General features: G+C 41.3%; 1 protein-coding gene across 1 annotated transcript in view; it reads right to left on the reverse strand.

Moving 5' to 3' along the window:
• ATRNL1 (attractin like 1) overlaps positions 1-15,219 on the reverse strand; it is a gene marked incomplete in the record, with an annotated part of 6,064,901 nt that overhangs the window by 3,687,801 nt on the left and 2,361,881 nt on the right. The window contains 1 exon segment of the mRNA XM_044055896.1: positions 5,421-5,539. Coding sequence (XP_043911831.1) covers positions 5,421-5,539 — 119 coding nt within the window.

Here is a 15,219-nt window from a genome sequence, read left to right on the forward strand (position 1 = left end):
CTGTAGAGGCTCCACCTTTGTGGAGTGGGACCACTGTTGCTGTACGCCATTCTGTGGGCACATATCCTGTAGTGAGGCTGAGATTGTATAGCTGTTTTATTTGAGGGATTAGTTCCTCTTGGAGTTCATGTAGGACGCAACCTGGGACGCCATCTGGTCCCATGGAAGCAGTGTTTTTGCTTTGGAGAGGGCAGCCTTCACCTGAGCATCAGAGATGTTTGGGAGGCAGCCCTCTGCCGGAATAGATACTTGCTCTTTGGGGAGGGAGTTTGCACTGAACCTGTCTGCCAGGATATTGGCGATGTCTGTGGGTTCAGTGTATTTTTGTCGTTTAGAATCAACTCAGAACAAGTCTGGGAGTTGCATCCCAGGTTTCTAACATAACTGAAAAAAGCCTTATGATTGTCTTTGGTGTCCTGTGCAATTTTTCTCTCAAAGCTGGCCTTGGAGGATTTTATGAGGGATCGTAATGTTTTGCTAGTACTGATCAGAGATGCCTTCCCTATTAGGGATTTTGCTCTATCCTGTAGTAGCTTCCTCCTTCTGTTGTACAGTTTATTTATGGCAGGGGTCCACCAGACTGGACGCCTGCCTTTGGATGATTGGGTCTTGGTTTTGTTTGGGATAGCATGATCCATGCATTCCTGAAGATGTCCATAGAATGCGTTTATATGGGATTCTGCAGTTTGGGCCCTAGTTTCCACTGGCCCTGGGGCCTTGAAGGATTCCACTTCGGTTTTGAGAAGTGAGAAGTTCACTTTTGCGAAGTTTTTCACTGTGGTTTTCTGGGCTGGGGGTGGGGTCGGGATGTGGCCATCCAGTGAAATGAATTTATGGTCTGATCTTACCAATGAGGGATATACTTCTGGTGTGGAGCATAGAGTCCCCATGTTGGTAATGATCAGGTCTAGTATGTTGTCCCCTCTTGTGGGAGTGGTGACTAGTTGTTCCATAGCATTTGAGTTTATAATTTCCAGGAACCTTTGGGCTAAGGTGCTGGGGCTTGAGTAGTGCTCCCAGTCAATGTTTGGGTAGTTGAAGTCGCCCAATATAATGGTGTTCGGAGAGATCTTCATGTTCTCCAATGTTTTCAGGAAAGCCGAGTGGGATTCCTGACTTTGACAGGGTGGTCTGTAGGATGCTATAAACTGAAAAGCAGTCTTGCCCACTGTTAGTTGCACATGGATGGTCTCCGATACTTCGTGCAATGCCACTAACCTGGAGGTGTGGATATCCTTGATAAATATGGAAACTCCCCCCTCCTTTTGTGGGTCTGACCGGGTTTTGGGGCCGAAAAGCATGATATGAGGTATAGCCTGGTAGTGCTGGGGTGCTCTCTGGAGCCTTGAACCAGGTTTCTGTCACTGCACAGATATCGATGTTCTCCATACTGATGAGAGCTTCGAGTGCATGTATCTTGAGGTTAAGACTTCTGGCGTTAAGACTCCAGTGTCTATGGTTACTGGAGAGAAATAGCCGAGTGTCTATGGTTACTGGAGAGAAATAGCCGAGTAATGGGACAATGGAATGGTTGTGGGGGGGGTGTTGTGTATGTGTGTAGGGCCTGATCCATTACATGGCCCAAGGGCTCATTTGACCATGATCTGGGGCTGAATAAACACTTTGTTTCTTCCTCTTGCATGCGTCCACATGTCCATGTGTCCACATGTGTAAATGTATCACAGGACTGGAGGAAACTCTGCAGGAACTACAGACAAGACCAGAGAGAATCACGGTTACTTTTAAAACCAACATCAGCCTTCTAGTTATACAGTAGTACAATGCAGTAGAGAGTTTTGCAGGGGAAACTTTTTTTTTTCTAATTGAACCCGGTGAACTACACTAATCACAGCAAGTGAATCAGCCACAGCACTGAGGACTACAGGACTGAAAGTTTGTTTGTGTCTTTCGGCTTTTCCCAATTAGGGGTCGCCACAGCGGAACTCCGGTCTGCTAATGATTAGTAGTGGATTTTTAAGTACCGGGTTACCAGCCCTGATGCACAACCTTCAACGAAGGCATGCCCCATTCATGTATGCCTCCACACAGAGGACTGAAATTAAGCATTTTTATTGTTTCTTAATGTGAATGTAACCAGATTTTCTTTCTTATTTTTGGAGGGGGGTGGCAAGGCTAGTGTGTGCATGTTTGCATTTGTTGGAATATTTTATTTTTGGGGGAAGTGGCAGTAACTTTGTCCTTTGTATATTATTTTAATGGCTGGCTAATGTATATTTGTATAGAATAAATTTAATTTTTCGTGGGTGGGGGTGGCTAGTTGTGCTATGAGAACTTTTCATCTTCATTTGCTCAGCTTAAAGTCTAGTATTAATGGCTGGCTAGAACACATTTTTGAGAAATTAATTGGAATATTTATGTTTTTTTTTCCATTGGGAGGGGGTGGCTAACTGTCATTAAATAACTGGTGCTCAGTTTAAAGTCGAGTGTTAATGGCCAATGTGCATTTATATGAAATAAACTGGAATATTGTATGAAACACATATAAAACTGTCTCCAATTTTACAGAATGTTCTTGTGTTTCTTTAATATGTTTGGTCTGCAAGTTACTCTCATATTGTTTGCGTAGTTTATAGTCTACCTTTACATGACTAGTGTGTATTTGCATAAAATATGCTGCAATATTTACTCTCTCGCTGCCTGGGTGCTGTGTTTGCAAAACCAAGATGAAACAGTTCAGATTTTGCAGTGTGTCCCTAAGATTGCTTTATCTTGATCTGTTCCTAATAGAATTTAGGGTTAATTATCCACATAAGTTAACAAATCCTGTACTACTGGTTCAGATCTTAGGGGTGTATTGTTAATGTCGTACTCAACTTTCCAAAGTAGACTATGATGTATGTTTGACATTTAGCTTTAGTCTGTGACTTTCTGTAGGATGGCCGATTGTTTTGGGGGTTTGATTACTGCTCCTAGATTGCTCCTTGCTGTCAATTATTTTGTTTCATTTCATGATTATTACTAAAAGCAATTGTCACCAAAGAGGTGGTGTTTGAAAAAAATTTCCGTGGGGGAATGTTTAAAAAAAATTCTGCTCATAGTGTCAAATATGCTAGGTACGACATTTGGCTCTGGAAAGGTTATAATGTCTGATGGTGACCTCTGAGCATTCCTCTCAACCTCTTAGTGATAGAAATCTGGACAAAGCCTTTCATAATTGGGGGACAAAGGCCCAGAAATAGGGGCAGATTTTAAATATTGCTCTTATAAACTGAGAAAGCTGCTAGAATAACAGCTTTTATGTTAGTATGCATTTTCTGAAAGATTTTAAGTCTGAAACTGAAATGTAAGTAATTATTTAGTGACTTCAGTGCTCAGATCATCCCAGTGATTTGCCAGAAAACCACAAATTTTATGAGGAACAGAACAAAAATATGAGGCAAACATTTGGACATTCTGAGAAAATCTGGACAGTTGAGAGGTATGCTTCTGAGACCTACTATAATAATTTAACAAACCTAATTCCCAAGAGAATGTACACTATATTAAGAAAAAAATCATCTATGTTGTAAAATATATTAAAGAATTGTATCCTTTATTGATAAATCTGTAATGTCAGACTTGGGAATTATTGTATGAATTCATATATTAATGAAAATACAGTTTCACCACATCTTGTTTATGATTATTGAAAATGCAACATGCAACATTCCCTGGATAATGTGTCTTTGTGAAAAATTACGCCAAAGTATAACAAATCAAAAAGGAAGTGATAGAATGACACACTAATATCACTGGCTATGTATGGACTGGCATATGGTCATTTGTTCCTCTTTCCACATATGAACAGAAATAATGTTTTTCATCATCTGAAATTCTCCCTGCACTTAGTGCTGTTACCCTATTTCTAAGAATCATGTGACTGGGTTTCACACAGAGAATCATTAAATGCACAGCTTTGCTGTCATGTAATTAAATGCAGGTTATGCAAATTGTTACACGGTAGCAATAATCTAAATATTTGCATGGATGGATTTTCTAAAATCATTTCTTGTAATAAAATTAAAGCCAGGCATGGTAGTTTTAATGATACCTGTAGCATTTATATAATGATACACTCCAAAGACTGACTATACACAAAATCTGAAATTCTCAAAAATATGCATGGCAAATGCTTAAGTGCCCTTTTGGTTTGTTTTTTTACAGTTACTGTACATAAAAGAGCATTTTTTTCTTTAACGCACTTAGGACTGTTCTATAACTAAGAATGGAAACAATGCACTCCAACAGAATGGCAGTGTTTTATTTATTTTAGATCTGTTATGCACGTCATTCTGAAATGACTAATTTTAGTCCCATACCAGAGCGAAGAGAACAAGGAAAGAAATAAAACCATGTAAATGCAGTATATTGTAGTAAGGTAATACGTATAAAATACAGAAACAGTCACTATATACAATATGGAGAACAGAAGTCACACAAGTGTAGGAATACACACAAGTATGTGTGTACATACAGGCATGTAAACTCTAGTGAAGAAGTAACATGAAAACTCGTTAGGTGATAGACTGATATAGCCGAGCAGGATTCTGTTAGATAACGCATCCAGAGTGGAGGCATTCGTATCAATCCTGATCATAAAGATAATGTTTTAAACGTGCCTGGAATTTTGGGTAAGAAGATATTCCCTTAAAATCAGCAAGGATATATTCCCACAGTTTAAGACTTTGCCAGCAGAAGTAGTGATGTGTGCATTGCAGTTCACTTTTAGAAGGCTGTACGGCAGGATTTGGTTGGCTTTGATTTCTGAGGTTGAATGAACAAGATTCCCTTGTTAGATCTTCTGTGACAGAGGAAACTGTGTGGTTGTGTAGGAGGCTTGAAACTTTAGATCATATAAGCAAGTGAAATCTTTGACTGGAAGCCATTTTGCATTTTGTAGTGTTGTGCAGTAAAGTTCACACTTTGGGGAGTGTGTAAGATGAACCAAGAGATTGTGTAACTGTCTGAATCACTGGGCAGTTTCTTTTTGAGGTCACTGCTATGAATGAGAGCTCATATTCTACGAGAGCTAGAAGAAAGCCTTTGTATATTGCTGTTCCGGACTACCTGGAAAGAAAGGGGCACAGACTTCGCTGCCTAAAAATAGTAGTAGGTTAATCTTTTTCCTAGTGTCTTCTGTGTTTAGGTTTACGTTAAGAGTTCGGTTTAGGCAAATTACTAGCTGTTTAAATGAAAAGCAATTTTCTAATGCATTGTTATTGTGATGAACAATTAGTAATGGCAACTGGTTTTGTTTAGCTTTGGCTTGGTTCTAAACATTATCATTTTAACCCATAATACCCCTGAGTTTCCAAACAAACCTCACTAACTAGTCATCAAATGACCATTGCCATTCCCATGGAAAGTCGTACAGAAAGAAAAACATTCTTAACACTTGACTCTGTTTTGTGAATACTCACCAAGGTACAGTTACTGGCTAAAGAAATGCACTTTTTGTCTTCGCACCACTGGCAGCCATTTGTGTTAGCAGTACAGCCAGCACAGTCTGTGAATCGAAAACATCTGTCATCTGTGGCACCTGCCAAGAAAATGGAGGAAAAACAAAATGGCAGGAGATGAAAGAGGAGAAAACATGGCTACAATTTACTTTTTACCACTATGATTATTTTATAGGTCATACAATACACAATTTGCACAGTTAGAACACATGGGACTGCCATGTTATACATTATTTCAGTTCCTTTAGTACACTATTGACATATCTTAGATGCGTTATACAACATGCCCTAAAGTATTTTCTCGATTGTATTGGTATCCTGCAAATCTGAAATAATTTTTTTTTTTATTTTATTTACATTATGTTTAGCGGTGTAGGGCACTGATCACAGCATGACCAATCAGGTCAGGCTTAATGCTTGTCAGTTTAGCTCAGATGATTAAAACTTTGATCTACTGACTCCTAAAGGCCCAGGCCAGATTCCCGGAATCTCCAGCTGCAGACTGTGCAACTCTGAGGAAATCACCTAATGAAACAGTGCTTCTGAGCTGACCAAAAATAACAGGCACTAGTACTTAGCTGGTTTTCTTAGTTAACAAACAAATAAAAATAATACAGGGGACAGCTTATGACAAAAAGAAGACAAAGTAATTTGCACAGCTGCTTATCTGCATAAAAATTATGTAACGCATCATCTTTTGCAACTGAATTTAAAATAATTCCAAATGTCAAACATGTTTAGCCATAAGGCAAGTTACTTCATGTCTAGAAACAAGAAAATCTCAAAAGACAGGACTGTGGGGACTAGGTTATTGTAACTTTGTAACTGTGTGTGAAGAAAATCTCAAAAGACAGGAATGTGGGGACTAGGTAATTGTAACTTTATAACAGTGTGTGTCATATTCCTTCTTCACGTCACAGAAGTCGTGATGCACATATAAGTAGCACATTACGCAGTGCAAAGGGCAATATAAAGTGCTGAGTGCACGATGACATGGAAATGAGGCAAACCATGCACCGGCCACAAGAAGTATTCAAATGACAACCCCCAAAAATGGTGACTCAGTTCAGATGTGTAAAATGAGAGCACTGCACTACGGCATTCACCAGGATTCATGAGAGCACTGCACTATGGCGTTCACCAGGATTCATGAGAGCACTGCACTATGGCATTCACCAGGATTCATGAGAGCACTGCACTACGGCATTCACCAGGATTCATGAGAGCACTGCACTACGGCGTTCACCAGGATTCATGAGAGCACTGCACTATGGCGTTCACCAGGATTCATGAGAGGACTGCACTATGGCATTCACCAGGATTCATGAGAGCACTGCACTACGGCGTTCACCAAGATTCATGGCGTACATGTCTGACAGCGAACTGAGGATTAGAAGCAGGGGTAAATCAGTGGCATGAATCCGCAGCTGCCATTACAGTCAGTACCCACAACTGTGTGCACTGTTCTCATCTGCTTCAAAAGGAAGAGGCATAAGCAGTGTCTGACACACCAGCAGATAACAGACCAGAACACTGTGAGCCCTTTCCAAGTGGATAGCAGGATTGTAAGGGATCTAGTCAAATTACGCTACCTACAAGCACAATCAAGGCCGATGCATGACATCCCCTTCCTGTTTACATTAAGGAATGTGTCACTTTAACCGTCTTAGCTAGAGGAGCTGTTCATTGACATAATGGGTACAATAACAGAGATGTAGCAAGTTTCAGCCTCACAAATCCTAAACCAGTTACTTGAGGTTATTCTACAATATTTGTAGGAACACATCTGGTTCCCCAGCACTGTGGAGGAAACTAGTACCATGCAGTCATTTTAATAGAGAGTCCATATTCTGACCCATAGGCAGTACACACATTATCATCAAGGCCCCAACTACACCACAGTGCATGCAATATTATTATTATTTGCAGTTGTTTACCAGGATAGTCCATTGGGCCAAAATGAACCCGTTTTCAATGAAGTCCTGGGGAGAAAAGCTCCATAACAATCTCAATGCAGTAGGTTATTAATGATAGTTATACAATGCAAAAAGTTCAAGCAAATAATTACAAAATAGTTCAGCATACATTAGAAATTCTATATACTTATGATGGATCATATAGATGATACAGACTAACAAAGTAATATTACAAAGTAATACTGGAAGTAAATTTATATTATGATGCATAAACTTAAGAACTGCAGTCTAGTACATTATATCAGACTAGTACATTTTTGCAAATTCCATAGGAAACAGAGTGCGAATGTTAGGGAAAAAAGGAAGAATTAATGGAGAAGCAGGGGAAGGATGGAAGATGAGGTAGCCAGAGTTAATTATGTGGGGTGGGAGCAAGAGCATTCCCACTGGGATGCTAGGTGCGAATGAAGAGATCTTTTGAAAATCAAATGGTTAGGGATTGTGCGAATGGAAGGTGGAAGGGAGTTCCAGAGGCGTGCTAGGCTGTAGGATAGTAGTTTTTTTCCAGGGGGATGAATCGGTTTATGCACTTCCAATAGATTTTGATTATGAGACCTTAATACTCTATTTGGCAGATGCATTTTAAAGGCAGAAGAAAGTGAGGGACAAAGGGAGGGGCTGAGAATGAGTTTGTGGGCGAGAGTTAATTGTGTGTAGGTTAGATGATTAGGTAGCTCTAGCCATTTTAGTTTTTGGAGAGAGAGACAGTGGTGGGTTGATGACTTATGGCTAGTAGCGAACTTGGCAATTTTGTTGTAGCAGGAGGAGAGTTGTTTTTTTTTTTTACAGAGGACTGTAGATTAGTTAGGAGTGGACCTCCATAGACAAAGGAGGGATGAGAAAGGAAGTAGAGAGTGATTTTAGTTGCAGGTGTAAGGTAATGATTTTGTCGGTAGAGCATACATAGTTTATGGTGGGTTTTTTTGATATTTCAGAAGGAAGGAAGGACCTCCATGCCCTGAAAAGCCAGGTGATCTGTAATATCCAGGACATTACTTACAATGTATCCATTTGCCACCCAGGCAGTCCCATTATTCAAACATTTAGCAACTGTCTAATCAAGATAAAAAGTTCTTGTGAGATGACTTCTGACAGGGTCAACTGGTTGTTAGGTGAGCACATAAGCTAGGCAAACAGGCCTATGCACAGACATACCATGGAAGCAGGACGCAGGCCACTTATATATTGTTTGCTATGTGTTGCAGGTGATGCTGGATATGTCCTTAGATCCCAGGCTATTGACCCCACCCACTTCTGCTATCCCCTGACCATGCAGGAAAATGGCCTACACTGCAGCACATGTGAGAAGTGTGAACCAGAATGGAGCATGTGTTTGATCTACTAAAGGGATTATTCCACTGTCTGAACATGTCAGATGGTCCACTGCAATGAATTCCAGATACCTGTAGCATGGTTTTGATTGCATGTGTCCCGCAGAGTGAAATTTCTCTCATTGCTTTCCACACCAGTTACAGTAAAAGAAGGGTAGAGTGGGGAACTGGGGAGGAACATACAGCAGTACTGCTACAGCTGTGGCCAAGGTAGATGTAGTACTTTGCAGTGGCAATGAGGTAGCAGTTAGTCCAAAAATAGCAGACCATAACACAGATAACACAAAAAGTGAAGCATGTACTATCACAGCCAGGCTATGGAGGGCATTCTATATGACTGGCCATATTGTGCATCAGATGGCCCCAGAGCCACACTAGGGGTTAGACAAGTCACAGTCAATAACACTTGCACAACTGGGGGTTAACTACAACACTATGTGATTGTGCTGAATCATGGGGAGTGAACAAAGAAGACACATACTCTAAGAGTTTCTGGGGTGGGGGAATAATCACATCCTCCAGTGGTGGGTTCAAGCTGCCATAGCATGAAAGGTGACAAAGTCCAATTTGTTCGCTTATGTGTTGAGCCATGATGCAGTTCAAGGTAGGAAAGGTATACCATTACAGGTCCATGAGCATCCATCCTGATGGGATGTACCCTGTGACCTGGATAAGAACCATTGCCCAATAAATGCTCGACATCCATGACTGAGGAGTAGCAGTTAGTGTCCACACAAGTGACGAAGAAGGGGTAGAACTAAAGGACCTGCTGCAGCCTGATGATGCGATGCATCCCAGGTGCTCAGCTGGAACTGCCCCATTACTTACCACCTGGGAAACACCCACAGCTGGTAGCAACAGGCCTAAACTGGTTAAGGTGAGAGTGATGCCATCTCATCAATGCTCTGTGTAGTCTGACTTGATATGTTCTGTGGCTGACCTCCCCAGATTTGGACCCTTCAATATTAAGGGAAACATGGCCTGCGGAGGGAATCCAGATGGTGACTGCAATGCGTCTCAAGAAGGCACTGAAGGAGCCAATATTTGAAAGAGTGACCTCAGCAGTCATTTGTGCTCCAGGGGGGCCTACAGTCCATGTCACTGTGGACTCCGTGGGCATTATCTTGCAACTGGTCAGCTCACGCAAAGTGTCATGGGTAGCAGCCATCTGTGCTATGACCAATGAGCTGCACATCCTTTGGTTAATTTAAAGTACCGCGGCCGTGGCAGGGATGGTCATGGAATCATGGCATCCAAGAGGTGATGTGCTGGAGACTCAGGTTGAGCTTGAGGTAAAACTTGCACGTCATTCCCTGGTGAAAGTGTGTGCTCAAACTGCACCTTTACAAGGATTTAAGTAATGGTGAATGTGGGTGACCATCACCACTGTAGTGATGACAGTAGTCCTACTGTTTCATCGCACTATACGACTCGCGTGGTGTCGTTAGTCATTAGCCTTAAACTGACCAGTTGTGCTGGACTCTCCACTAGTAGAACTTGTGAAAGTAGGACAGAGCATCATTGTGTACTAACATACAGATGCTCCTGTAATTTTTCTTTGGCATGCATACTACTGCACATTAAAATACAGCCATAGCACACAATAACAAATGTACTGTGTGATGCAGGTCATTACAGCCAATGATCAGAGGTGCCTACAGGACAGATGCACAGGTGGGTCTTAGTTTGTCCTTCCCTTCTAAGATGCAAGTCAGTGGAATATGTTGGACTGAAATGAACACTGGCGATTTCATGATTCAGGCACACTGGTGGTGTCTGCCAGCCCAGCTCCTATATACAAGTCCCACCAGTATGATGAACCATGCTCCCTGGCCTGTGAGAGAGATCAAAAATACCTCAGCTTAGTAAGCAGCTTCAGTGCTGATAGTCCACACCTGTAGTGGGTCTGTTGTTCCCAGTGTATTCCCTTGGACTTGGATTTATTTGGGCTCGGTGGCTGTGGTGTTTTGTTTTTACAAGTTTAATTCTTGCCACTTGCTGCTTGTTTTCAATTCCCAGTGTATTCCCTCCCATAGTTGATTCACCTGTTGCTATGTCCCAGCCCTGTAGTAGATCCATCTGTTGCAATGTTCCACCTTCCTTTATTAGAATCATCTGTTGCAATGTCCCACCTCCCTGTAGTGGATCTGTCTGTTACAATGTCCCATCCTCCATGTAGTGGATCTGTCTGTTGCAATGTCCCCCCTCTGCAGGGGATCCATTTGTTGCAATGTCCAACCCTCCCAGTGGATCCATCTGTTGCAATGTCCAACCCCTACCCCTGTAGTGGATCCATCTGTTGCAATGCCCCACCCCTTGTAGTGGATCCATCTATTGCAATGTCCCCCCTGTAGTGGATCCCCCCTGTAATGGATCCATCTGTCGCAATGTCCCAATCCCACCCAGTGGATCTGTCTGCTGCAATGTCCCACCCCCAATGTAGTGGATTCATCTGCTGCAATGTCCCACCTCCACTGTAGTGGACCCATCTGCTGCAATGTCCCACCCCCGTTTAGAGGATCTGTCTGCAGCAATGTCTCACACCCCTGTAGTGGACCTATCTTCTGCAATGTCCCTCTTCTGTAATGAATCTAGTTATCACAATGTCACTACTCCATGTAGTGGACCTGTCTGTCCCAATGTTCCACTCCCTGTTATTAATCTGTCTTTCACAATGTCCCACCTCATGTACTGGACCTGTCACAATGTCCAGTCTCCTGTATTGCACCTGTCTGTTACAATATCCCAAACCCTTTAGTGGACCTGCCTGTCACAATGCCCCACCTCAAGTTGTGGACCTGTGCGTCGTAAAGTCTCATGGCTTTTGAAAAGTTTATCAGTAGCCCTTTGGTGAACATATTATAGAGACCCATTATGGCCAACCACAGCATTCGCTTACTAACCACACCTTATCTTGTATGATCCAGATAATGCTGGTCTACAACACCTTTGCCCATGAGGTGCATGCTATATCTGTGAATGGCTTTTAGTAGCACATTGTTCTCTTGACTAGTGAACTTTTCCAGATAGTGGCTTCCTCAGGTGGCATTAGAGCACATACAAACCTGTGGGAAAACATGTCAGCTAGTAGGTATATGGAGGTATTGCTATAACTATGTCCACAATCTCCCTTCATTTTCCTTGTTATAAACTCCAGTTTACCCATTCCATTTACATGCACCATGTCCACAGAGCCTTACTACGCTCCTTGTTATCAGCTGCAGATACTGATATGTACTGCCCCCACCCCATTTACATGCTGCAGCCATACCTCAAAAAATGGTTCTTGAAGACCACATGTGTTGCATGTTCTTCACAAGTTATCCACTGGTTGGCCCCCAGCCACACTCAGGTGGTGCAGTGTCATGGGCTGGCCACCAGCCACACTCAGATGGTGCAGTGTCATGCCATTCACATGGGTTCCCAGTTGCAAATACACCATGACATCTGTCTGACTGTAACTCAAATCCACCACAGGGCTTTTGCTCTTGATGAGAAAACTTACCAGTCAGGACATAGTGCTTAACTTTGTGATGCTCCAAGTCTGCAGAATCTTTACTAAAATTCTTTTAAAGCTCAGATGTTCTGTAATCACTAGTGCTGCACAAACTGGCACCGGCAATTTCTATCATCCTAACAAGGATCTACTACAATGGTGGCTATGCCGGTCAACCTATATAGGACCACTAGCAACTGATGTCACAGCACACTGTGTTGACCAGCCATGTTAGATCATAGGCATACAAATATAAATTGTTTTACAGAAATATCATTAACTATCTCCTACAGAGTGGCTTTAAAACCACAGTAAAATAGATAATGACAGTTGTTCGCAGAAGCCACAATTACACATCAGCTTATGGACTATCAACATACCAGTGTGTTTGCTTATTTTAACATGAAATAAATAAGTCTTATAGCCAATGGGAAAAACAGGTTTTGTTCATTTGATGCTGAACATCAGGAGAATTCTAACCATAACTGCTGGAACAAAACATAATACAATTCATCAAACACTTGGGCACGGATTATTTATAAGTAGCACTGTCCTCATTCATAGCAATGAATGAAGTTTAGGACTTCAGGCTTTTCAGTAACTCCTTCAGCAGTGTTTCTAGTACTTGAATATTCTGCATACATCTTAGGTATGGAACATGATTTAGAAGGATCATTATTTTCATGAAAATAAACTGGTGTGGGGATGGTATAATTCAAAAGAAATTCAGACTCTACCTCAGGTAAAAACAGGATTACAATGCAGAGACATACGGTCACTGTGAAAAATCAAAAGAGGAAGCTCACACATTAAAGCCTGAAGCACCAGGAACCTTCCATCAGAAATGAGAGAAGAAGAAATTACATTTTCTAAGATGAGCAGGCTAAGCTGCAAGACACAGCTGACCTCAAAGCTCCAAAGAAATCTCTTCCAATACCACACTCAGATCTCCAGGCAAAAATAAACCTGAGATGAAGAATTTGCAACTGCAGAGGTATTCTCAAAAAAATAAGAAAGTGAAACGCCAGTCAAATGTCTGATTCACAAAAGCTACAAGCCAACATCTGACAGTGCAGAGCACTTTTGTGCAAGTACTTCGTAATATCAGCAAACGCGCATTGCAGCCACTGCTATTTTTTTTAATATGCAGATAAACATATTCTCCCCTAGCTGGATTTCAAGAATATTCAACTGGGCATCTCTTTCAAGCAGCTAACAAAAGAAACAGCATATTACCTTCAGGGTCTAACATATTTTCATGTATTTTTTTTTAATCTAATGCAGTTTCACTGAAGATATATGCATCCACTTGTTTTGTTAGCCCTCACAGAACTTTGGTTTAATAAGCTCAACAGCTACATACTTAACTATCACTTATTTTGTTACACTTAAAAATCACATACTTATACATTTCTTCCTTAACCTTCTGAATTTGTCAGAAGCCCACAAGTCTTTGTGTTTATATACATTTTACATACATAAAACACACTCAAGCATACATAAATATATTAATGTGTATATTTTTATATAAAAATAATGATAACAATGCACATATACAAATAAATGAATGTGTATGAGAGAGAGAGACATGCACATATACATACAAACACATTATATAAGGTTTGAGGGCAATTGGTCAAGCCTATTTGTTGATACGGGAACGGTCAATTTTTTTGATCGATTCTCATTTCATCAAATGTGAGGTGATACAATGAGTGACATGCGTGGTGTGTTTTGAATAGGTTTTGGTGAATAACTGTGTGTATCTCGGTAGTGAACGAGAGACAGTGTGTGCGTGAGCCCATGCATGCTTTAATATACCAACAGGTGAGTAAATGTATGGGTTTTTAGTGCAAGATTTGAAGATAATGGGGTTGAAAAAGTTTTTCCTATTGTTCAATGTTGTGCAATCTTGGAGTTGATATATATAACCTTTGGAGTACAGACCACAATGTGAGCAGTATATGGGATCTTGCACCTCTATAAAAAATATTTTTTGATTTTTGGTGCAGTCAATGAAACATTTTTGACCATGTGTAGTTTGGGTAAGTGCGTACGTGAGTGAGTGAGTGAGTGAGTGAGTGAGTGAGTGAGTGAGTGAGTGAGTGAGTGAGTGAGTGAGCGAGCGAGCGAGTGAGCGAGTGAGCGAGTGAGCGAGCGAGTGAGTGAGTGCGCGTGTATATATATATATATATATATATATATATATATATATATATATATATAGTTTACTATCAAAATTCAGAACGGCAGTTGTGCGTTTATTCACAATGCTGAACTGAAACTATGAAAATGTACTCACCGATCACTTCAAAATATTGTAACTGATAACCATGATGGTCTCACTCATAACACCAACTTTTCAGAAATGAAAGTACATATTAGAGCGTATACACCTCCCACACCCCCTGCAACTTAAATATACTGTCATCTCAAATGTCCAAGTGAGAACCACCCTAAACAAAGCAAAAAACACAGCATCAATGGGACCTGACGGTATCCTGGGTTGCGTGTTACGTGAACTCCAAGAGGAGCTAAACCCACACATAAAAATGCTATTTAACCTTAGCCTTACTAGGGGATATGTACCTGAACACTGGCGTACAGCAACAGTGGTCCCACTCCACAAGGGGGGTGCCTCTACAGACCCTGGAAACTACCGCCCCATAAGCTTAACCAGCCTGGTCTGCAAAGCTATGGAAAGAATCATTATGGAACTCATTAACACAGACATAGGGGACCTACAGACACTTGACCCCACCCAGTTCGGCTTTGTAAAGGGCAGATCCTGCCTTTTAAACCTGGTTGACTTTTTCGAAACAGTCACTAGAGCCATTGACGAGGGCAAAGCAGTCCATACAGTATACCTGGACTTTGCTAAGGCCTTCGACACAATACCCCACTCAGGCATCATAGATAAGCTCAACAGCTTAAATGTAAACCCTTATGTCACTAGA

Source organism: Protopterus annectens, chromosome 14.part0, assembly GCF_019279795.1.
Source record: "Protopterus annectens isolate FY-2018-M chromosome 14.part0, PAN1.0, whole genome shotgun sequence".
In the NCBI taxonomy this organism is placed as follows: domain Eukaryota; kingdom Metazoa; phylum Chordata; order Ceratodontiformes; family Protopteridae; genus Protopterus; species Protopterus annectens.